This window comes from Prinia subflava, chromosome Z, assembly GCF_021018805.1.
Source record: "Prinia subflava isolate CZ2003 ecotype Zambia chromosome Z, Cam_Psub_1.2, whole genome shotgun sequence".
In the NCBI taxonomy this organism is placed as follows: domain Eukaryota; kingdom Metazoa; phylum Chordata; class Aves; order Passeriformes; family Cisticolidae; genus Prinia; species Prinia subflava.
The window spans coordinates 33,219,998-33,240,583 of NC_086283.1; the positions used below are offsets into that span (position 1 = coordinate 33,219,998).

General features: G+C 39.5%; 1 protein-coding gene across 1 annotated transcript in view; it reads right to left on the reverse strand.

The window, feature by feature from the left end:
• The window catches only part of APBA1 (amyloid beta precursor protein binding family A member 1), an 85,916-nt gene that overhangs the window by 5,850 nt on the left and 59,480 nt on the right, over positions 1-20,586 (reverse strand). The window contains exons 5-9 of the mRNA XM_063423072.1: positions 18,634-18,779; positions 12,442-12,528; positions 11,653-11,838; positions 8,481-8,660; positions 7,512-7,724 (exon numbers count right to left, since the gene is read on the reverse strand). Of these exons, the coding sequence (XP_063279142.1) occupies positions 7,512-7,724; positions 8,481-8,660; positions 11,653-11,838; positions 12,442-12,528; positions 18,634-18,779 (812 nt within the window). The remainder of the gene's footprint in view (positions 1-7,511; positions 7,725-8,480; positions 8,661-11,652; positions 11,839-12,441; positions 12,529-18,633; positions 18,780-20,586) is intronic.

Below are 20,586 nucleotides of genomic sequence, written 5' to 3' on the forward strand. Positions count from 1 at the left end.
TCTTGAATAGATAATTTTATGCATTGTACCAGAATCTGATCACTGAATGGCAGATACAAGCATCAGAATATTCAGTGACATGAGAGGTAAAACATCAAATCTTTCTTGCTAAAAATCCAGCACAATTGTTTTAGGAAAACTAGATTCCTGTTGCCAGTTTCTTCATTTGGTAACAGAAATCATGCATAAAAGGAATATTAAACATGTCTATGCAGCTCACAAAAAAAAGTCAATGACTTTTAAATAAATAGCTAAATTAGTTACAAAACAGTTGCTTCTCTAATGAAATATACTAAATTCTGTCAAGCAAACATAAAATTCTCCTTGTATCATCCTTGTATCAGCAGTGCTCCTAGTTTTCATTATTCACAGAATTACAAGATGGCTAAGGTTGGAAGGGACCACTCTGGGTCATCTGGTCCAACCTCCCTGCTCAAGCTGGGTAATCCCAGAGCACATGGCACAGGATTATATCCAGATGGTTCCTGAATATCTCCAGTGCGGGAGATTTCACAGCCTCCTTGGGCAATCTGTTCCAGTGCACCTACACAAGTTATTCCTTTATGTTCTCATAGAATTTCCTGTGCATCAGTTTCAGCCTATTGCATCTTATCCTATTGCTCAACACTGAGAAGAGCCTGGTTCCATCCTCTTGGCATCCTCCCTTCAGGTACTTACAGACACTGAAAAGGCCCTGCTCAGTTCTCCCTTCTTGAGGCTGAGCAGGCCCATCTCCCTCAGCCTTTCCTCCTGAGAGATGCTCCGGTTCCTTAATCATCTTTGTACCCCTCCCCTGGACCCATTCCAGCGGCTCCATGATCCTGAGGAGCCCAGAGCTGGACACAGCACTCCAGATGTGCCTCACCAGGGCTCAGCAGAGGGGCAGGATCACCTCCCTTGAGCTGCTGGCAGAGCTCTTCCTTATGCACCCCAGGACAACATCAGTCTTCTTGGCCACAAGGACACATTTGTTGTCCACCAGGATCTCCAGGTCCTTCTCCACAAAGCAACTCTCCAGCAGATTAGCCCCCGCCTCTGCTGGTGCATGGAACGGTTCCTCTCCAGGTGCAGGATCCTGCATTTGCCCCAGCTGAACGTCAGAAAGTTCCTCTCTGCCCATTTCTCCTGCCTGTTGAGCACCCTCTGAAGGCCTGCACAGCACGTGGGTGTCAGCCACTTCTCCCAGCTTGGAGCCATCAGTGAACTTGCACAGGAGACATCTGCCCCTTCATTGAAGATATTAATGAATAACTTAAAAAATACTGCACCAGTATTGAACCCTGAGGGACACTGACCTGGAGACCTCCAACCTTACTCTGTACCACTGATTACGGCCCTCTGGGATCTGCCATTCAGCTAGTTGTCTATCCACCTCACTGCCTACTAACCCAGTCCACACTCCCTGAGTTTGCCTATGAGGATGCTGAGAGACAGTGTCAAAAACCGTGCAAAAGTTGAATATCCACTGCTCTCCCCTCATCCATCCAGGCATCTGTTCTTCTGTAGAAGGCAATTAGTTCAATCAGGCATGATTTCCCTTCAATGAATCCATGCTGACTACTGCTGATCACCTTATTTTCATCTATGTGGATAGAGATGGCCTCCAGAACAAGGTGTCCCATCACTTTTCCAGGAATTAAGGTGAGGCCCACTGGACAGTAGTTCTCTGGTTTTCTTTCTTGCCCTTTTTGAAGACAAGGATGACATTTGCTTTTCTCCAGCCCTCAGGCAAGTCTCCAGATTGCCATGAACTTTCAAAAGATGATGGCGAGGACCCTTACTGTGATGTCTGCCAGCTCTCTTAGCACTCATGGATGCACTGTAGCAGGGTCCATGTACGTGTGGATTTTGAGCTTGCCTAGGTGTTCTCTAGCACAATCTTCTTTGACCAAAGGGAAATTCCTTGCAACATTCCTTTACCCTGATTTCCTGGGTCAGATATTCCCAAGGGCTGGTCTTGACAGTGAACACCAATCCAAAGGCAGTGTTCACCCTCGTCCATTTAGTAACAGGTCCACATTATCCTTTGTTTTCCTTCTGTTGATGATGTATTTGAAGAAGCTCATCTTGTTTTCCTTGACATCCTTGGTCAGACTTTATTCCAAATGAGCCTTTGTCTTCCTAGGCTCATCTCTCCTTAGTCTGACAACCTCTCTATATTAACTCCAAGAGGCTTGACCCTGCCTCCATCTCCTGTGTATTTCCTGCTTATGCTTGAGTAATGACAGGATTCTTCATTCATCCATGGAGGTCTCTTGACCCCTTGTCTCACTTCTTGCTCATTGGAATGCATCATTCTTGAGCTTGGAAGAAGTGACCCTTGACTGTCAGCCTTCCCTGCAGGACCTCTTCCCTTGGCATTCTGTCAACATTCCTAAAGAGGCTAACATAAGCTCTCCTGAAGCCCATGGTTACAATCTTACTTGCTCACAGGCTGGCCCCAATCTTCGCATCTCCAACACGCCCTTTCCTTTTTGTTGGATAAGGTCAAGCAGCACACCCAATTCTTGTGGGATCCTCCACCATCCATGACAGGAAGTTGTCACCAACACTTTCCAGGAACCTCCTGGACTGTTCTGTGCTTTGCTATGTAGCTTCTCCAGAAGATATCAGGGTAATTAAAGTCCCCCACAAGAACTAGGGCCTATGATTTTGAGGCTGCTTTGAGCTGTCTGTAGATGGCCTCATCCACCTCTTGTTCAAGCATCCTGTAGCACAGTGTCACCCTTTTATCCTAACCTATAAACTACCTACTCACTCATCATCTACTCCAAAACAGAGTTTGATATATTCCAAGTACTCTTCCTCCCTTCCAATTCAGTTGTAGCACATTAATCATAAACTCCTTGCTACTTGAAGAAAATTGAATGAGAAAAATTTATTTTTATTGTCAGGGTGGTAAAACACATATGACCCAGAGAGGCTATGGAGTATCCAGTCCTGGGGTTATTTAAATCCTAGTGGGCACAGCCTTAAGAAGTCTGCTCTCCTTTGAACCAAAATGTTCTGACCAGCTACAGGAGTGACTGTCAGACTCAGAGAGTGTGTTCATATGGCTCAGTGAAAACAAAAATATAATAAACCACAAATAAATGAAATCTGACCCCTTGTACAATTTCAAGTACTCAGAGCTCTTGGAGATTAAGACAGATTTTTGAAATGCTTAATTCACACAAAATATTAACCATAAATCCATACATGAATAAAATCTACAGGGGGAAATGGGCCACTGAATAACTGAACCGATATGATTTCACCAGAAGCCATTTATTGTTTACAATACAATCCAGATTACAGATTTTAAATCTACGGTCCACGGGGGCACATATCTCTCAGTTGGCTAAGTCTCTTGTTCATGAGACAGCCACATCTCTTTCAAGACATTTAACTAATCAGGGTCCATCAACACATTGTGCCTCATTTATCTAGGTTCAGCATTCTTGGTAATCAGATTTTCAGGCTCCTCTTTTCTTGTTTTTAGCCCTGTTTTGCTCAGTAACCTCGATGAATTCCTGAGAGCCCTAATAACAAAACTGCAGGTGGCTTGATAAGATTACTCACAGTTTGGCTGGTGCATCAAAATGGCTTGTTACACAGATGCATTGCTACAAAAATCCACATAAAGAACAAAATGCTTTCTTTAAAAACCAACAATTTTCAGCTTACTTAATTGAATACCTGCCAATTCCAGTATCTGCTTCTGAATTCAAATGATCAACTTTGGAAAGTAGTTCCTAGTGTAGCTAATGGAATACACTGAAGTCTCAACATACAGTTTACTGCTGCTGAGTCTGTTGAGCTGAGCTCCAGATTCAGCAGTAACTTGTGTAAACTGGCATCCTGGCACGATAAACTACCCTGAAGTCTGTTTTCTTGTCAGTGCCTTAAATTGGATGTAATCAACATTGGGTGCCAACAGCTGCCCTCACTTCCACACAAAGCTGAGCTCAGCTTAGCTCATTCTTGAAAGTGACTGCAAGACAATTGGTGTCTGAACACAAAATGTCAAAGCTCATGGCTATGGGAACTGCCTGTACTCCACACTCAGGAGAAAGAAGGCCTGAACTCAATCTCTTCACTTACCATGGACTCCTCTACTCTGGTGAGGAATTAGCAGTGCACTTCACGTGCTCAAGGGCCATTCACTTTCTATAGGCAAGTATTGACAACAACACTGTGGAGGACAGGGACTTCTCAACCTGAACACTGTGGGCATGATGTTTACAGAAAAGTCTAAGAGGCTTCTGCCTCAGTGTTCTAATCCTGAAAGATAGGAGTCATGTAGAGTACTAGGGATGCCCATTTCTGTGAGGAATTTAAGTGTCTAACTTCAGTCATCTGAATTCACTCAGCATACATGCCCAAAATAGACCTGATATCATCATGCTCTTACTTCCCTGATGAATGTGTAAGCTACTTACATGTATTCCCTTGGGGGAAAAAAAAAAGTGGTCCCTAACAAAACTTCTTTTAATTTTACAGAAGGTGCATATATTTCAGAAGTGGCTAATCTTTACTAGTATACAAACTGGTAACACAGTGATCAGAAACAAACAAATTGCATATTTTGACCACCTTTCTTTCTTTATCTAGTTCCTGAGTATACTTATGATAGTAGCCAGCACCACGTGCTTCTGAAAAAGACAGAAGTAGCATAATGCTATTAGAAAATAGCCACAACACATAGAAAGCTTCTTCATAGTTCCATCGGTTTGCAATTGGTTTATGGTGAATTAGGAGCAGAGATTACATCCATAATACTGAATTATCTTGTTTGAAGTGCTTATGGTCATCCACATATTACCATCTTTTCATAAGAGTGGTACCAGAATGCTAAGGAAATCTGAAATCTGGGATATTTCTACCACATTTAATGATGTGTGCTTAGATCATTCATAGATATACTTGTTTCCAAAAGTGCTATACGAATAACTCCAGATACGTGGTTATGAAGATCTGGAAACCTACAGATTAAGTTCTCTCTTAAAAAAAAAAAAAAAAAAAAAAAAAAAAAGAGGCTGGCAGTTCCTGGGGAAACTGAGAAGAGAATGGCCTGCAGAAGCTGGAAAGAGCAAAGCTAGTACTTTCTGTATTGAGAAAGTACTGATGAGCACAACAAAAACTCCACCCAAATAAGGGAAGTACAATTTATCACAGTTTTAGAAATAAAAATGATGCGGGATAGGAAACAATCCCAAAGAGCCTAAATTTGCAGGGAGTTTTGTTTTGATTATGCTGGCACAAAGATATTTAGTATGATCTTTTTTCTTCCTTTCTTTACAGATGTAAGACTATTTTTGCCATGTTTTCCATCACACAGGCTATCATTTCTACTCACTGAATCTAAAATGACTTTATGCATCCATTACTCTTCAGAACTCAATATTAACATTTTGGAAAACCAGAATGGGAAGTCTTAGTTCAAGTATTAAGAGACAATCCAGGAAGAAAAAAAAATTATTTTGTACTTTTTTTTTTTACTTGGCAAATATACTTTGTAACTGAAAAATTTATTTTGCAATTTAAAAAATACAAAGTGAAAGAAAAAAGTTACATAATACAACTTGTTACCAAAAAGTTGCCTAAATGATTAAGTGTAACAGGGAATGTCTGTGTAATGTACCACCAGCATTACATTAGGTGTCTCCATGTGATGATCTGCACAGCTAGGCACAACCATTTCAATAAATAACTAATTTCAATTAATAAATAACAATTAACTAATAAGATTTGTCTCAAACACTTTCTAGTGATGCATCTTTCCTGTTCTTTAAACTGTGACGTTCAAATTATTCCTCTATGTGCTACAGATGCCCCCAGGCACTGTTCAGTTCCAGATGACCTGCAAGCTTTTCACTGTCACATACTTTGCTGACAACTAGAAGAAAGCTCTTCCAATTAAAATATCCCACTTATGCAAGTGGAGAGAAGCATCAAATTAGAGAAATACTTTCAAATAACTTGGGCAAAGATACCACTGAGAGTATGTCTTTTAAGACAAAGTTTTCAAGTTTTGAAAATAGGTATAAACAAACAAACAAAAAGCATTTACTCTATTTCATCCAAATATTACCAGGCCTTTGACAGCTAGTAAGGTTTATGACAATACTAGGCACCAGTGCTTTCATTTGTGATATAAAATTTCACATGTGTATCTGGTAATATCTTCCTTCTGCACAAAATATTCCCTTGTGAAGTTGTGCACAGAGCCCTGGTACACAAACAAATAGCAGAGCACTCTGGAATAGTACTGGATGTCAATCTGGACTTCATCAAGACTTCTGATGCTGCCTCTCAAGATAACCTCAGAACTGTCAAGCTGAGGAAGCGGGTGATGAGGTAGATTGAGAACTGGCTGAATGGCAGAACTCAGAGGGTTTGCATCAGTGGCACACGTCTATTTGGATGCCTGTATCTAAGAGTGTCCCCCAAGGTCTATATGGGGCCCAATCTCATTTAACTTATCATCATGGAGCGCCTCTTGAGGAAGTTCACTGATTACACAAAAGCTGGGAGGAGTGGCCAACACCCAAGTGCTGTGCAACCCTTCAGAAGGACCTTTACAAGGACGAGGGGTGGGCAGAAAGGAACCTTCTGAAATTTAACAAGGGCAAAGGTAGGATCCTGTACCTGGGGAAGAATAACCCCAGCCCTCAGCACAAGCTGTCCATGATCCAGCAGTGCTCTTGTAGCCAAGAAGGCCCATGTTATCCTGGGATGCATCAGGAAGAGCTCTGCCAGCAGCTCAAGGGAGGTGATCCTTCCGCTCTACTGAGCCCTGGTGAAGCATATCTGTAGTGGTGTGTCTAGTTCTGGGCTCCTCAGTATAACAGGGACATGAAGCTCCTGGAGCAGGCAGGAGGGCTATCATTAGGGGATTGGAGCACTTCAGTTAGGAGGTAAAGGTTTGACAGCTGGACTCAGTGACCTTGGAGGTCTTTTCCAACCTAAAAAGTGCCACAGTTCTGTGAAAGACTGAGGGAGCTGGCCCTGTTCAGCATCAAGAAGAGACGGCTGACAGGGGACCTCATCAATGTGTTTAAGTATCTGAGGGGAGGATGCCAAGAGGATACTGTCAGGCTCTTTTTAGTGGTGCTGAAAGGCACAACACTGGGATGCAGGATGTTCCACCTGAACATGAGGAAGAATTTTTTCCCTCTGAGGGAGAGTGAGCTTAGGAACAGATTTTCAGAGAAGCTTTGGAGTCCCCTTCTCTGGAGATACTCAAAAGCCATTAATACAAAATCTTAAGTAAGATGCTCTAGGCAACCTTGCTGGAGCAGGGAGGTTGGATTAGACTACTTTTAGTGGTCCCAACCATAACCCATTCTGTGGTCCTGCCTGGAGTCAAAAAAATGGTGTAGTATAATTCACACATGTTTTTTAGGATCATGAAATGGAAAAGTGCTATGCAAACATTTGGTCAGAATTTACTTCGGAGTTTTATACTTTCTGCTCTTCAATTATGTCATCACTTTAAAATGTATAGCTTCCAGAAACATTTTCCCTACCTTTATAATGCTCTGACATGTTGAGAGTGGTAAACCAACCAAGCTGGTCCCATTGATTGACATGATCTGGTCCCCTATGTTCAGCTTCCCAGACTTCTCTGCTGGTCCTCCATGCATCATGTTGGCTATGATAACTGTAGGCAAAATAGATCCCCAGCCAGACTCCACAATCACCACACCTAGGATTTCCCCCTTTTGCTTTTCAATGTAAACCTGTATAGCAAGAAAAAGTGTTTCAAAAAAGAGTTTCTTTCAGACCCATGGAACTAATACCATTCCCCTCCAGACATTCACAAAACAAGAAATATACTGCTCTTCATTTGCAACCTGCCTTCCTAATTCAAAAGCAAAACAAGATAGGGTACATGTTTTACTACCTTTCATTTGTATTCAAACATTAAATGACACACAATACAGACATAGTGCAAAACATCCCTTAGAAGACATTTCCATATATGAGCAGAAGAAATTGCAGTGAAAGAAACTGGTGCCATAGGTTTGGTGGACAAAACTAAATAAAAAAAGATTGCAAGATTTTAAAACTTTCCATTGTTCCAGTTGCACACTGGTTCATTTTTACCAAGCAAGCTGCAAAGCCTTCTGGCACATACAGTTATTTAAAGAGTGGAATCAGTCACTTTCATAAACACCAGTGCTTCTATAATTTTATGTTGTTTACTGTAATTTTTAAAATTGTATTATTCTGTTAAGCTGCTTAACGGTCACTTTCAAACACATCTGAAAATTGTTTGGTAGAAAGAACAGAAGCAGATGGTAAAGCAGTTGACTGCTGACAGATTTGGGGTTCACTGTTTGCCTTTGAAAGAGAACTGATGACAGGTTATCCTATTAGGGAGGATATTCTAGACTGAGATAATTTCTAGGAAGTATTAATGTTTTTAATTTCTGCCAACAGAGTCCTGCAAGTGGTAAAGAGCAGCTGAATACTTGTAAAAAAAAGAGACATACATCTTTGCAATTTTCAGATTTGGAGAAGTGAATCAGATCATCGTTGTACATGTCCTGGGTATTCAGCAAGTCACTATATTCCTTCTGGCTAAGGTCCTCTGGGTTGATTCCGTTTGCCCTCAGAAATTCTTGGTAGGCCACACTAAATGCTTGACCTATGGACTGTGCAATCAGCTGCGCCTGTAGCAGTTTCCAGAGAAGGAAAAAGAAAAGAAAAAAGTGAAACACTCTGATAATCACGTACACTGACACTTTCTGCTACAATCACATTGTAAAATGGATCTTCAAGTTGATGAACCTACAGGTTACCAAATTCAGTCTAAAAACTATTTGTGCCTTACAAATTAGTTCTAAAGACCCACAAAATGTCAGCACATTCAGCTCTGCCATGATTCTAGCTCAGTAATCAATTATAGATTACAAATATGAGAAAAAAGACATCCTTTCACAAGTAAGAACTACTAATATAAGTGTAAAGATAGAGCCATGGCAGTGACTGTGGCTTGCACCTACAATTCTTCCTACACAAGCTGCTCCCAGATGGCTTTCCCTTCCAGCAGAGGCAATGTCATTCTCTGACAAGCCAGCAATGAAAATGAAAATGTCTACTAGGAAATGCACAACCACATTTAGAAGGTTATTTCCAACTTTTCTTACCATCCTTTAGAACATTGATAGTGACTACTCCTACTTTAGCCTCAGACAAAAAAGGAAAAAGGCAGCAACTAGTGACCAATCAAGGCCATGAAGTAACTGCAAATGGTCTTCTGCATCCCTTCCTTCACCCTGCTACTACCTTCACTGTGTAGGAAGTGGCTGTGATGTGCAATGAAACACAGTGCTGGCTGTGGCAAAGGCAGGGAAGAGAAACAGAGTGCTCTACAGCCGACAATAGAGGCCTGGCAGAGTGCTGGTAATGAATGAATGCTGCTCAGGAGTACTTCTATACAGTCTGATGGCCATATTTAAAGTCCAGTTTGGTCCCTAATAAAAGAAAGATTCCCAACACTGAAATAAAAAATTTATAGTATCTTGAACAGCTCAAACTAGCACTAAACCTGTTGATGAAAATAGCATGATTGGTGGTGCTGAGAAGACCAATATGTAGACTGGTAGTATATTGCCAAAGCTAGGATCAAACTAATTTTTGACAGTAAGAACAAGACATGAAGAAAATTGGAAAACTGGAAAACTGGAAATTGGTAATTGGAAAAATTACCTCCATAACTCAGTAACTTAAGTGAAGAGTGCAGACTTTACATTAATACACATATATCTTCACTCCAGGAAGAGATCAGCTCCCACTTAGACACTCAGCATTTAGACACATCATTAAGGTTCAAGTCATTTAAAGGTACACCTCTAAATACAGTTGAAAATCTGGTGCTGTCCTCCTTAGACAAAGACTCATCCAAGCAGAGACATGTTGTGGCCAACACCCACTTGCAGGCTCACAGCTTCTGTTTCACTTACTGTGTAGATTTTGCCAAATACCCAGCTGTCCCAGAAGAAGAAAAGACAAGTTTTATAACATAAACAGGCCATATTACGTCACTGGAGGTACAAAATCTTTGAAGCTGCCATTTTCTTGCTGTTAACAAGGTGCTACAGGTGCTTCCATTCTGACTCTTAGTCACTTTGGCATTTGAGATAAATTTTGCAAGTTACCTGTGAGCTATACACATGACTAAGGAGAGTTGATATAATCTGCAGTTTCTCAGCATATTTTCTCCATCAATGAGCAATGCTGTTATTGGATCTACAGGCATTTTACAGGCTAATTTGATCTACAGACAAAGAGAGGATCACACATGACACAAATACAGGTTGATTTGTTTTTCAGGAAACAAACCATAGATTGGGAAGCCCAGCTTTTAACTAGCCAAAGTATTAACAGCAGCCTAGGAAACAGATCTGGGAAGTATGGATCATGCAAGTCTTCAGATCACTCAACAGTGAAGGAGAATAAGCCCTAGACTCTGGCACCTGACAGTTTGATTTCTGCTTTTTCAACTGGCCAGTAAAAGAGCAAGCAGTGTCACTTGTGACTAGAAACACAGGAACAGCAGCCTCAAAGTGGGTAGCATGTCAAATGATATTAAACAAAAAATACATTGGCTACTGTATTTAACACCAGATTCTTAAAAGGCTTTGCAAAACAGGTTTACATGTTATTTTGTGGAAATAATCCAGAATTTCTATACTCTGTCAATTTTGGTCCAGGATTACTTTTATCAATGCTTGTCCTTACTTTTTAACTTCAGCAGTGGGTCATGTATTTACATGCATGTGCAGATAATATATTCATACACTTGTTTAGAAAAGATGATATAAAATAAAATCATTACATAAAATCAGCTCCTTATTCAAGATAACCTTCCCATCTCAAATTCATTGCTGTTCACTGTAGATTGGAAAACATGTGAGTCTTTTATAAGAAACCGGTACTTTCACTTACTTCTCTTGACTATGATAGTTTCCCAAATAATTAGGACTAACTTGACTATGATCCTAAAAACTACATATCTAAGCACTTCAATCTGATAAGTTTGATTTTTACTTTTCAGTTACTGAAAGTTACTTTTTAAAAGTGCATATAACCAGCAAGTTATACACACTGATTGTGAAGACAGGAGATCAAGTCCTGTGTAAAGTAATTTAACTGTGCCATAAATTAAAATTTAGTCATTTGTGTCTCTATTCAGCATATTTCAGGATTGCTGAAATCACAAACTTTCTTTGCTGGCTTTTTGATATGATGACAGCAACTACAGCCCCAAACAAACCTCCTGAAAAACAAAAATCACCTTTCTGGTATGTATCAGTGATTGATCCTCAATGAAAGACTTGAGATTAGAATTTCCCTACAAAAATAAGCACTTCTCTTCCTCAAAATTTGAGCTGGTATTTGTAATCTGCAGCAACTGGACCCTCCTATCACTGTTACTGGAAGGCACTCAAGAAGCTTTAAAATGGTAAGCATTTCTATAAACACCAATTTCCTGTGACATGTCAGGTCCAAAAACACAAATGGCAGACAAGTTCCTCTGCTTAGATGAAATGCTGGCTCCAGTTTAAAAGCAAAGAGGACCACTGAAAATGGACTTTGGACCTTTGAAAATGTGCCCACTTTTCCACTCCTAAAAAATTACAAGACAGTGTAATTGCTTACATCCTCAGACTCAAAGACATGACAAATCATTTTGTACTGCCTCTTTCCATCTTGAGAGGGGTGAGATGCTTCAACATTATCCTGGGAGTTAGAGCGTGGCATTCGCCTACGAGCCATCAAAACAACTATATTTCCTATATCAGCAATGTAAGAAATGGTCCGTAAGGGATGATCCATCATGGTTTCCTAGGGAATAAGAAAACCAACATAAGCAGCTGCTTCAACTAAGTTCTTATTGCACATCTAGTATTATCAAAACACACAGATAGCTCTAAAACCTCTGCTAAGTGAAGTCTGTAATACCTTTCATGCATGAAGGGGGACACTAATAGAAACCAAGAGCTTCATTTTCCAAAAATAAACAGAGAGACAGTTTTACAGGTTTTGAGTGGGGTTTTTTGTTTGTTTGCTTGTTTGGTTGGTTGCTTGTTTGTTTGTCTCTGTGGAAAAGCACATCAAGACCACAACTGCAGAACCTGCAAATGTTGGGCATGTATCTGTAGAGGATCATAAACAAATTATTGTAGCTAAATGTTTTGGGCTACTCTGGGCACAATCGTGGCTCAGAGGACATAAGCTGACTGAAATTATCTTACCCACAATTTCAATTATTTCTACAGTCAGACACACCAGAATAATTGCCTGTATGACATGGGTCTTGACCATGGATTTCTGACTAGAAGGGAATACAAGAGCCAGCACATTTTAAGGACAAATTTTAACATGTTGGTGAAAGTCTATTCCAGTAGTATATTTCAACAATACTGACAAAGGTGTCTGTGTCTATACCTGTGTGTCTGCATTCAGTACTTTAATTCTCTGTGTAGAAATGAAGAGGTCCACTTCAGTCATGGGTTGAGATTCACCTTCTGGAGCCTGCAAATAAACAGATTCAAGTCAAACAAACACATTAAATAACACACTTACTAATAATTATGTTAGTTCACGTACGGGGTGCACTAAGACACAGTCACTAGAACAGCAATGCAGGATTGAGTATTAGACTGCAGAAACAAAAGATAAACACAAAAATGTGGAAACTATATCATATATGTGAAAGTGAATTTGGTATTGTTTGAAAAAAAACTTAACCTCATAAAAGTCTGCTTGCTATTTTTCCTGATTCAGTAAAATTATACCTGACTGTAAAATGAACTATACAGATTTCTTGAAAAGCAGTATAATTTTACCATATTCTGCATACTATGAATCCCCCTTCAAATAAGGTTTTTATACAAGCCACAGGAAGGCCTAACAGCATCTCCTGCCTGAGGAATTTCTATTTGGGCTAGCAGTGGCTGCCAAGACCAATGGAAAAACCTGTACCACAGGAGGTACTGTTTCACCTATTCATAATGCAGTTCTGGCAAGAAGACCTTTCACAGTCAGACAACACACTTATCAAGCAGTAACCCACTTTAGAAGTGATATTTTGTTAATAGAAAGTAAACATTTGTAGTATTTTAAAAATTACACTTGTTAAAAGGTAATTGAAAGCTCCACAAACAAAACTTATTACAATAAAATGAGTCAATCTCAGTATATTGCTGTATGTATAGACATAAACTTTTTTTTTTTTTTTTTGCATCCAGCAATTTGACATCTCCGTGAGTCAAGCAAAGCACTCTCACATAAAGATAAAATAAAAGGAATACTAAAAAAACAAAAAACCAACAAATCCCTCCCCCCCCCGCCCCGGCATTTTAATCCATCATTTTACGAAGTTTAAACCTTTGCCGTGTCAGTCCTGATTCTTTAATAAGCATTTTGGGTACTGCCTGTAACCATTTAATAAATCCAATCTTTCTTCTATTTCTAACATGAAATGGCTAATGATAAGCAACAAAAAATGGCCAATCAGACAACTGATTTCCAAGATATTTCAACTTGTATGGTGGCTCAGAAATAAATCTGAAAAAACCTTGCTGGATGCAGAAAATAAGACCACAAAATAATAAGAAAAGAAAAAACCCTCCCAGAAAACAAAATAACAAGCATAACATCAAGCTGATGGAGTTCGTACTGCACCTTCTTCCTGCTTTTGGCTAATTTCTGGGCCATCTGCTTAGCATGGAACAAATAGAGACAGGAGAACAGTTAGAGAAGTACTTACAGAGACTCCAAATCAAGCAGGAATCTACAAACTAATGTCAGGGCTCACAGACTACTAGCTGGTCTAAATTAGTCCCTGCTTAGATTAATTTCCTCCTTTTCTTTTTAGCTTAAAAAATTATAAAATTTAATGTTTGGCACAATTAATTTCAGAAATGGAAAGAAACAGCACTAAAAGAGTCAGGAAGAACACAAAAGGATTTTTTTTTTTCACTTAAAATGTTACTTGCAACAAACAAGATTATTTTGTATGCAATTGTTTTTGACATTTGGTTGGGGGAAGGGTGGTTTAAGAAACAGCACAGAGCTTCCCCTCACTCAGAGCAGTGTAAACCATGATGTCATTTCTTTTGAAGGCACACCAACATAAAGGGTAAGAGAAAAATTTTATGCCTTATTATTACAGCTTTTTCAGATCTTGTACTCAATAAACTTCAAAAAAAATAAGCTCCCTAACACTATGCTACCTTTTCCTGGAAAAATAAAATGACAGAAGGTAACCGTCACCTTCATTTTCTCTTCCTTCTGAGCAAATAAATCCATATCAATGTTCGCACAGTGTCTCTGGTCAACAATTTTTCCTGTGACACCTACACAAAGCTATGGGGGTCCACACCCACATTTTTTTCAAGCAACCAGTGGAGCATGTATTTTAGCTCCAGAAACATCTTAAAAGAGTGTTTAGCGTTAAAAGAGTTTTCTATTTACAATCCAAACAAACATAGTTTTTACAGTCCTGCAATCATGAATCCAAACCAATGGTGAACCAAACTTTACAGACCTGCTCACTGAAAGAATGCATACTCACCAGGCTGGCAGCTTAACCCTTAACTCCCAACAGTTCCAGCCTAACAGCCTCTTTGCTTTTTAAATTTACAGGTGTGCCTCCGGTGGGAAGGAGGCTCACAAACTCCATACAGATTCAGCACTAACAACTTTTACAAAAAGCAAATAGGAGGCCTAAATCACAAGGCACAACAAATATTTTATACTGATGCTCACAACTTAAATCTGTCAGGTTTTGACTAAACAGATCTGAAAGCAGCTACTTAAAAGTTAGGCCATGCTGCTTATTTAAAAATAGAAACATTCTCTAACTAGCTTTTAGTCACCTTTTTCAAACCAAGAAGTATTTTATAGCCTGATAGGTTATCTTGCAACAGGTGATTGCAAACTATTGCAAAAGCAATTAAAACCACCTTACATGGTAGGCTCTTCATTACATTACTCTGAATTTAAATTAGTACTCAGAAAAAACATACTTATCTTGAATATCACACAACAGGCAAGGAGAAGACACTCCTGAGATAGAGCATTTAGATTGCTTTCCAAAATCAAGCTTTTCTTTCTCACCCTTCCTAAATTTTAGAATGATGGATCTCCCAAAACAAGAAAAGCACAGACCAAAATGAAGAGAAAGGGGGGGAAAAAATTCTTGACCTACAGCTTTAACATGCAGAATCAACAATTTATCAAAATACATTACTATTCAATTTACTGAAAATTCTGTTCTTCAAATGGAAGCATATTGAAGAACTAATTTCAAATATTTCATAAAAACAAGGCAATGATATGGAACAAGCAATTTTAGTAAGTTATTTAACACTGCACAGAAATGTCACAAAAGAAGTTATGGTCCATGAACAACAAAAAAATTTGGATAATTCTATGCAAAATACTTTATTAGACAAATCCTCTTAATCACATTATTTTGCTAACTCAAAGGCTCCTTCTGTATTCCTAGAAGAAAAAACAAATGGAAAAATATCTATACATTTTTTTAATATACAGAATTCATGATTTTCATTTTAGGTAAATGAAATGTATTTATTTAGATAGATGCAGTTTCCTAAACGACAAAGCATTAAAACCCAACAACTTTCTGCATTTCCTACAGAGAGGTCCTAAGTTTATCCAATCTATTTAGTCTTGACAAAAAATGTTCTGCAACTCAGTGAACACTGAGAGGACACTGAACATGTGAAAATATGTGAAATACTGAACTAAATATCTACATATGGGTTCCATCCTAAATTACACTCAGAAATTAAACCAGGTGTTACCTAGAAATGCTCATATCTGCACAGAGCAAGCTGAAAGTGCCTCCTAATGAAATATTCATAACTACATTTGATAAACACCTTCAAAGCAGTGTATCTGTTTTAACTTAGCTGGATTTCACAGAGATGAAGGCCAAGCAAAAAAACATGCAACTCTTGTACCTTTAACTGAAAAGATATTTCTTTAAAGAAGAAGCATGGAGAACTGTTTTCAAAGTCTGTTCACTTTCCAAATGAATGATTATGTGGTCTGAAGGCTCTGCTAGTCCACTTTAGGGACTAATAATTCAAAAGGTACACACTTATGTGTATAAATGCAGGGCTTAAAAATAGCCCTTTTTAATACTCAATTTCAAGTCTGTGTATTTTTTAAAAGCTCACTATTAATTCATAAGTTTTATTTTCTTCAACAGTGGAGAAATAGTTGACATGCAACAAGTATGGCACCCTGTAAATAAACATGAGTAGGGCACAACCTTCATAATCACTGTGCAAGCCATAATTTACACATGTGGGACACAGAATATCTGATACAATGGTGAATCTGGCAGCAGGAAGTCCATCTGTCATAATGAGTTTCTCTCAGAAAATGTTTAGCTTTAATGGCAACCAGCAGCAAAACCAGCCAAAGCCAACCCTAATATGACAAAGAGCCTAAACTGCTGTGGGGTTGCCTGAACTTTACTTAGAAGCAGAAAGCAGTAACTATCCAAGAAATGTTTCAAGGTATTGTGTACAATATAACACAATAATTGTGTACAATATAACCCAATAATTTTCTGAAATATACCAAGTTTCAGAAAATTAAATATACCAGCTAGGGTTTTACCAGGTCAAAAAATGCAATCACTTGGGCCTCAAGCCTGAGACAAATACACTACAGGCAAGGATATTCATGCCTGCTGATTTATACAGATGCACAAATTATGGGGTTATGAGTGAAATGCATTACATAGATTTCTTCTGTTTTGACACACAGAAATAGTGAGGCATAACAGAATCCTCAGAATGGTATTTTATTAACAAATTTCTACAAAATACGTTTAGTATCAGAGAAAGCTTCTACGCTCTTACACCTCATAGGCCCAGTTTGAATCAATTCTGTTTCACTTTTGTCCACCATACCCCTGCAATCTTTTTCAAATATGTATTCCTACACAAACTTTACCTTCTAGGTGCAAACTCCCCATGCAGTCCCGGATTCAAGTTCCACACCTGATACCTATTTCCTATGATAGCTGATGCTAGTCTTACCTTTTACCCTCCAGTGATGTGTCCCTCCTAGACCCAGCCTCACCAAAGCCCTCGTTTCTCTCCCTTCTCTTCCTTACCTCTTGTTTCCCATTCATTCAAATCAGACAAGCTTTCTAACACACAGCCAAGCATCAGAAAGGAACACAAAGAGACTACTAAACTCAAGGGCACAGCCTTATTTGCCCAGAGTGGGAAAAAACCAGATTCTATAAGGAAAACTCTTCACTGAAGGTCTGGGGAGAACTCACCAAGACCTGCCATTGTTGAAAAAGCTGCATGAAACATATTTTTAAAGCCTTTCACTTAATGCAGAGTCTCCAATGAAAAAAGATAAATTACTCTTTTGCAAAAGGCTCAGTAGTTCAAGTTAGTGCAGACTTCTACAGAGATGGTGGAGGATAATCTCTAACAGGAAGGCTACATTCCTGCTTTTTCTAAAACACAAGAGTGTTAACAATTTTCAGAGACAAGGTTACAAGAACTTATTAATTTGAACATCAGTAAAATTACAATTTTTGGAAGTTGTCTCAATGGCTCTATCTGGACCTTCTGTGTCAAAGCTACATACAGAGACCAAACTCAATATCTGCATGAAAAGCATTGGAAGGAATAACAAGAGTAGGAAGCATCAGCTGACCTTAACAAACAATACTATTGGTCTTGCTGATAACCTTCTCTCCTCTTCCTCTCTCTTTTATACAATTGCACACCAAATCTGAGTTGGAACCAAAAATAAAATATACAAAAGAAAACCACAGAGATATTAAACTAAGAAAAATTCCCAGAGTAGGTTGTATTCATTGGCTGAATCAGCAGGAGCAGCTGTGTGTCTACTACAAGTCATGTATGGGTAGTGGGAATGTTGCACCATTCTGTTTAACTGTGCAATACTTCATTCAGATACCCTAATTTCCAGCTGACAATATCATAATTGTAACTTACATTCCTATTGCTGGGAATGGCCTGTACAGACATCAGTTGGCATTTCTCTCGTGAAACAAAATTGTTCAGATTCCAGAACAATTTTTTAAAGATTTTTTTGCACACTTCTCTGTACCGTCACAGGCTTTTTTTCCTTTTTTTTTTCTCTTTTTTTTTCTTGTCCTTTTTTTTTCCTTTAATCAGCTCACAGCTGTTACATGTGGAGAAACAAGTATCCACAACAGGGTCAAAATTAACTGCAGGCATTACTGCAGTAGCAGTTTCATTGAGTACCAAGCCAGAGGCAGCTGCAATACTAACTAGTTATTTCCTTAACCTGTTCTCCTTCCACAGCCAAGACATAACTATGACCACCATTCACTTCACATTCTGGTTTAGTGTACCCTGCATGAGCATTACCAAAGGGAATTCAAATGACCTGGTAACATCCCCCTATAAGTCTTGTTCCAAAACGAGTATTAAACATACAATTTATTTTGCAGAAGGAAAGGTGAGGCACTTTTTGTTCTGAAACTACAGATAACCTCACCTGAAAAAATTACTGCGTAAGAAAAAAGTTCATACCCACAATCATAAAGCAGCCATACAAGAAGCAGCAGGAATTACTCCTCACCTTGATCCTGCTGACAGCTTCCTGAGCCTGCATCATTCTCACATTCTTGGATGGAGTTTTATCAGAAAGGAGATGAGTTGAACCAAGGTAATTGGCAGCAAAAATGATTCCATCGATTAAGTCTTCAGGATCACAAGGTCCAGGAACTGTAACACAGGAAAGCCTTCTCTGAAGACAATCATGGTGAAATACAGCAAAACAGCAGAACTCTGACAACTTGAGTCTGCACCTGACAAATGCAAATCCTCCTCTGAAGTACTTCCATTTATCATGACAAAAAGTTAACCAGTACTTACTTGCAAAGGCACAAAACATCAAATAAATTATATCAAAATTCGTGGTGGATTGACCTTGCCCACCAAAGCCCTTCTGTCACTCCCCTCCTCAGAAGAGCAAGGGATACAAAATATAAGAAAAGTCTCATGGGGCAAGATAAGAACAGGGAGAGATCATTCATCAGTTACTGTCAAGGGCAAAACAGACTCCACTTGTGGAAACCTGTTTAATCTATTACTAATGAAGCCAGAGTAGAATAATGAAAAATAAAAACAGATGCTCCAACACCTTCCCCCATCCTTTCCTTCTTCCTGGACTCACTTTTACTCTCAATTTTTTCTATCTCCTGCACCAGAGGCATAGAGGAATGGGGGCTGTGGTCAGTTCTTTCTGATGCTCCCTCTTTGTCATGGGGAAGAGGCCTCACATTTTTCCTCTGCTCCAGAATGCAACACCTCCAACAGGGGAAAATCCTTCAGAACAGACTGCCCTGGTAAGGGTTCCCTATGGGGTCACAAGTCCTGCCAACAAACCTGCTCCAGGTGGGCTGCTCTCTCCACTGAGCCACATATCCTGCAAGGAGCCTGCTCCAGCCTGGGATTTCCATGGGGTCATAGCCTGCTTTTTTTGGGCATCCACATGGTCTAGCATGGGGTCCTACAGGGACTGCTTGTGCGTATGTCTTCCACGGTGGACCTCCATTGCCTGGAGGGGCACAGCTGCTCCACCATGGTCTTCACCATGGGTTGCATGGGAATCTCAGCTCTGGCACCTGGAAAATCTCTGATCCTCCCTACTCCAGTGACCTCGTCTTCAGAGATCTTTTTTTTTACACATTCCCAGCCTTTTATTCTCTGGCTGCAGTTGCTGTGGTGTAGTGTCTTCTCCCTCTCCTTAAACCTAATATCCCAGAGGTGCTACCACTGTCACTGATGGGCCCAGCCTTGGCCAGTAGCGGGTCTGTCTTGGAGCCAGCTGGTGCTGACTCTATGGCACAGGCAGGAAGCTTCCAGCAGCTTCTCACAGACAACACGCTTGTAGCCACCCCACTACCAAAACCTTGCTATGCAAACCCAGTGCAACATCTCTCCAGCAAAAGCTACAATTGTTAATCCAGCCTGTTTCTCACAATAGCTCCCTCTTTTGTGAGTAGCGACCAGCTTGGAGCAAAATAATCTGTGATTTTTTGCTGTGATAAAGGGACAGACACAGTTACTCAGCTTGCTCCTCATCCACCAAAAACAGCCTTGCAATTCTGAGATCAACAGTCCTAAGCAGAAAGAGGAAAGGTGCAGTTTCATAGCAGCCATCAGCCTCTTTCTTGCTTATGTATCAACCACAGATGGTGCAACAGGCAGGACAACCTCCCTGGGAATGCTCTACACATACTACACATCTCAATAATTTTATGCCACAGAACTTTAAAAACAACAGTCTTAACAAGGATACTGTGGTAAAGTACTGAGTTAAATAAAAATGTTACTAAATATAGAGCATGGGCTCTCTTAATGGCAAAGCAACTTAGTCCACAGATCCTTAGAGATCCAACACCCACAAGCTTCTGTGGAAAGTGACAGGGAGTATAGTATTCATTACCAAGCAATGCAAATCCTTATAAAGCAGCATTTATGATTTGTAAGATTTTTGGTGTTTGGTAGCTTTATCTAAAAATTTTAT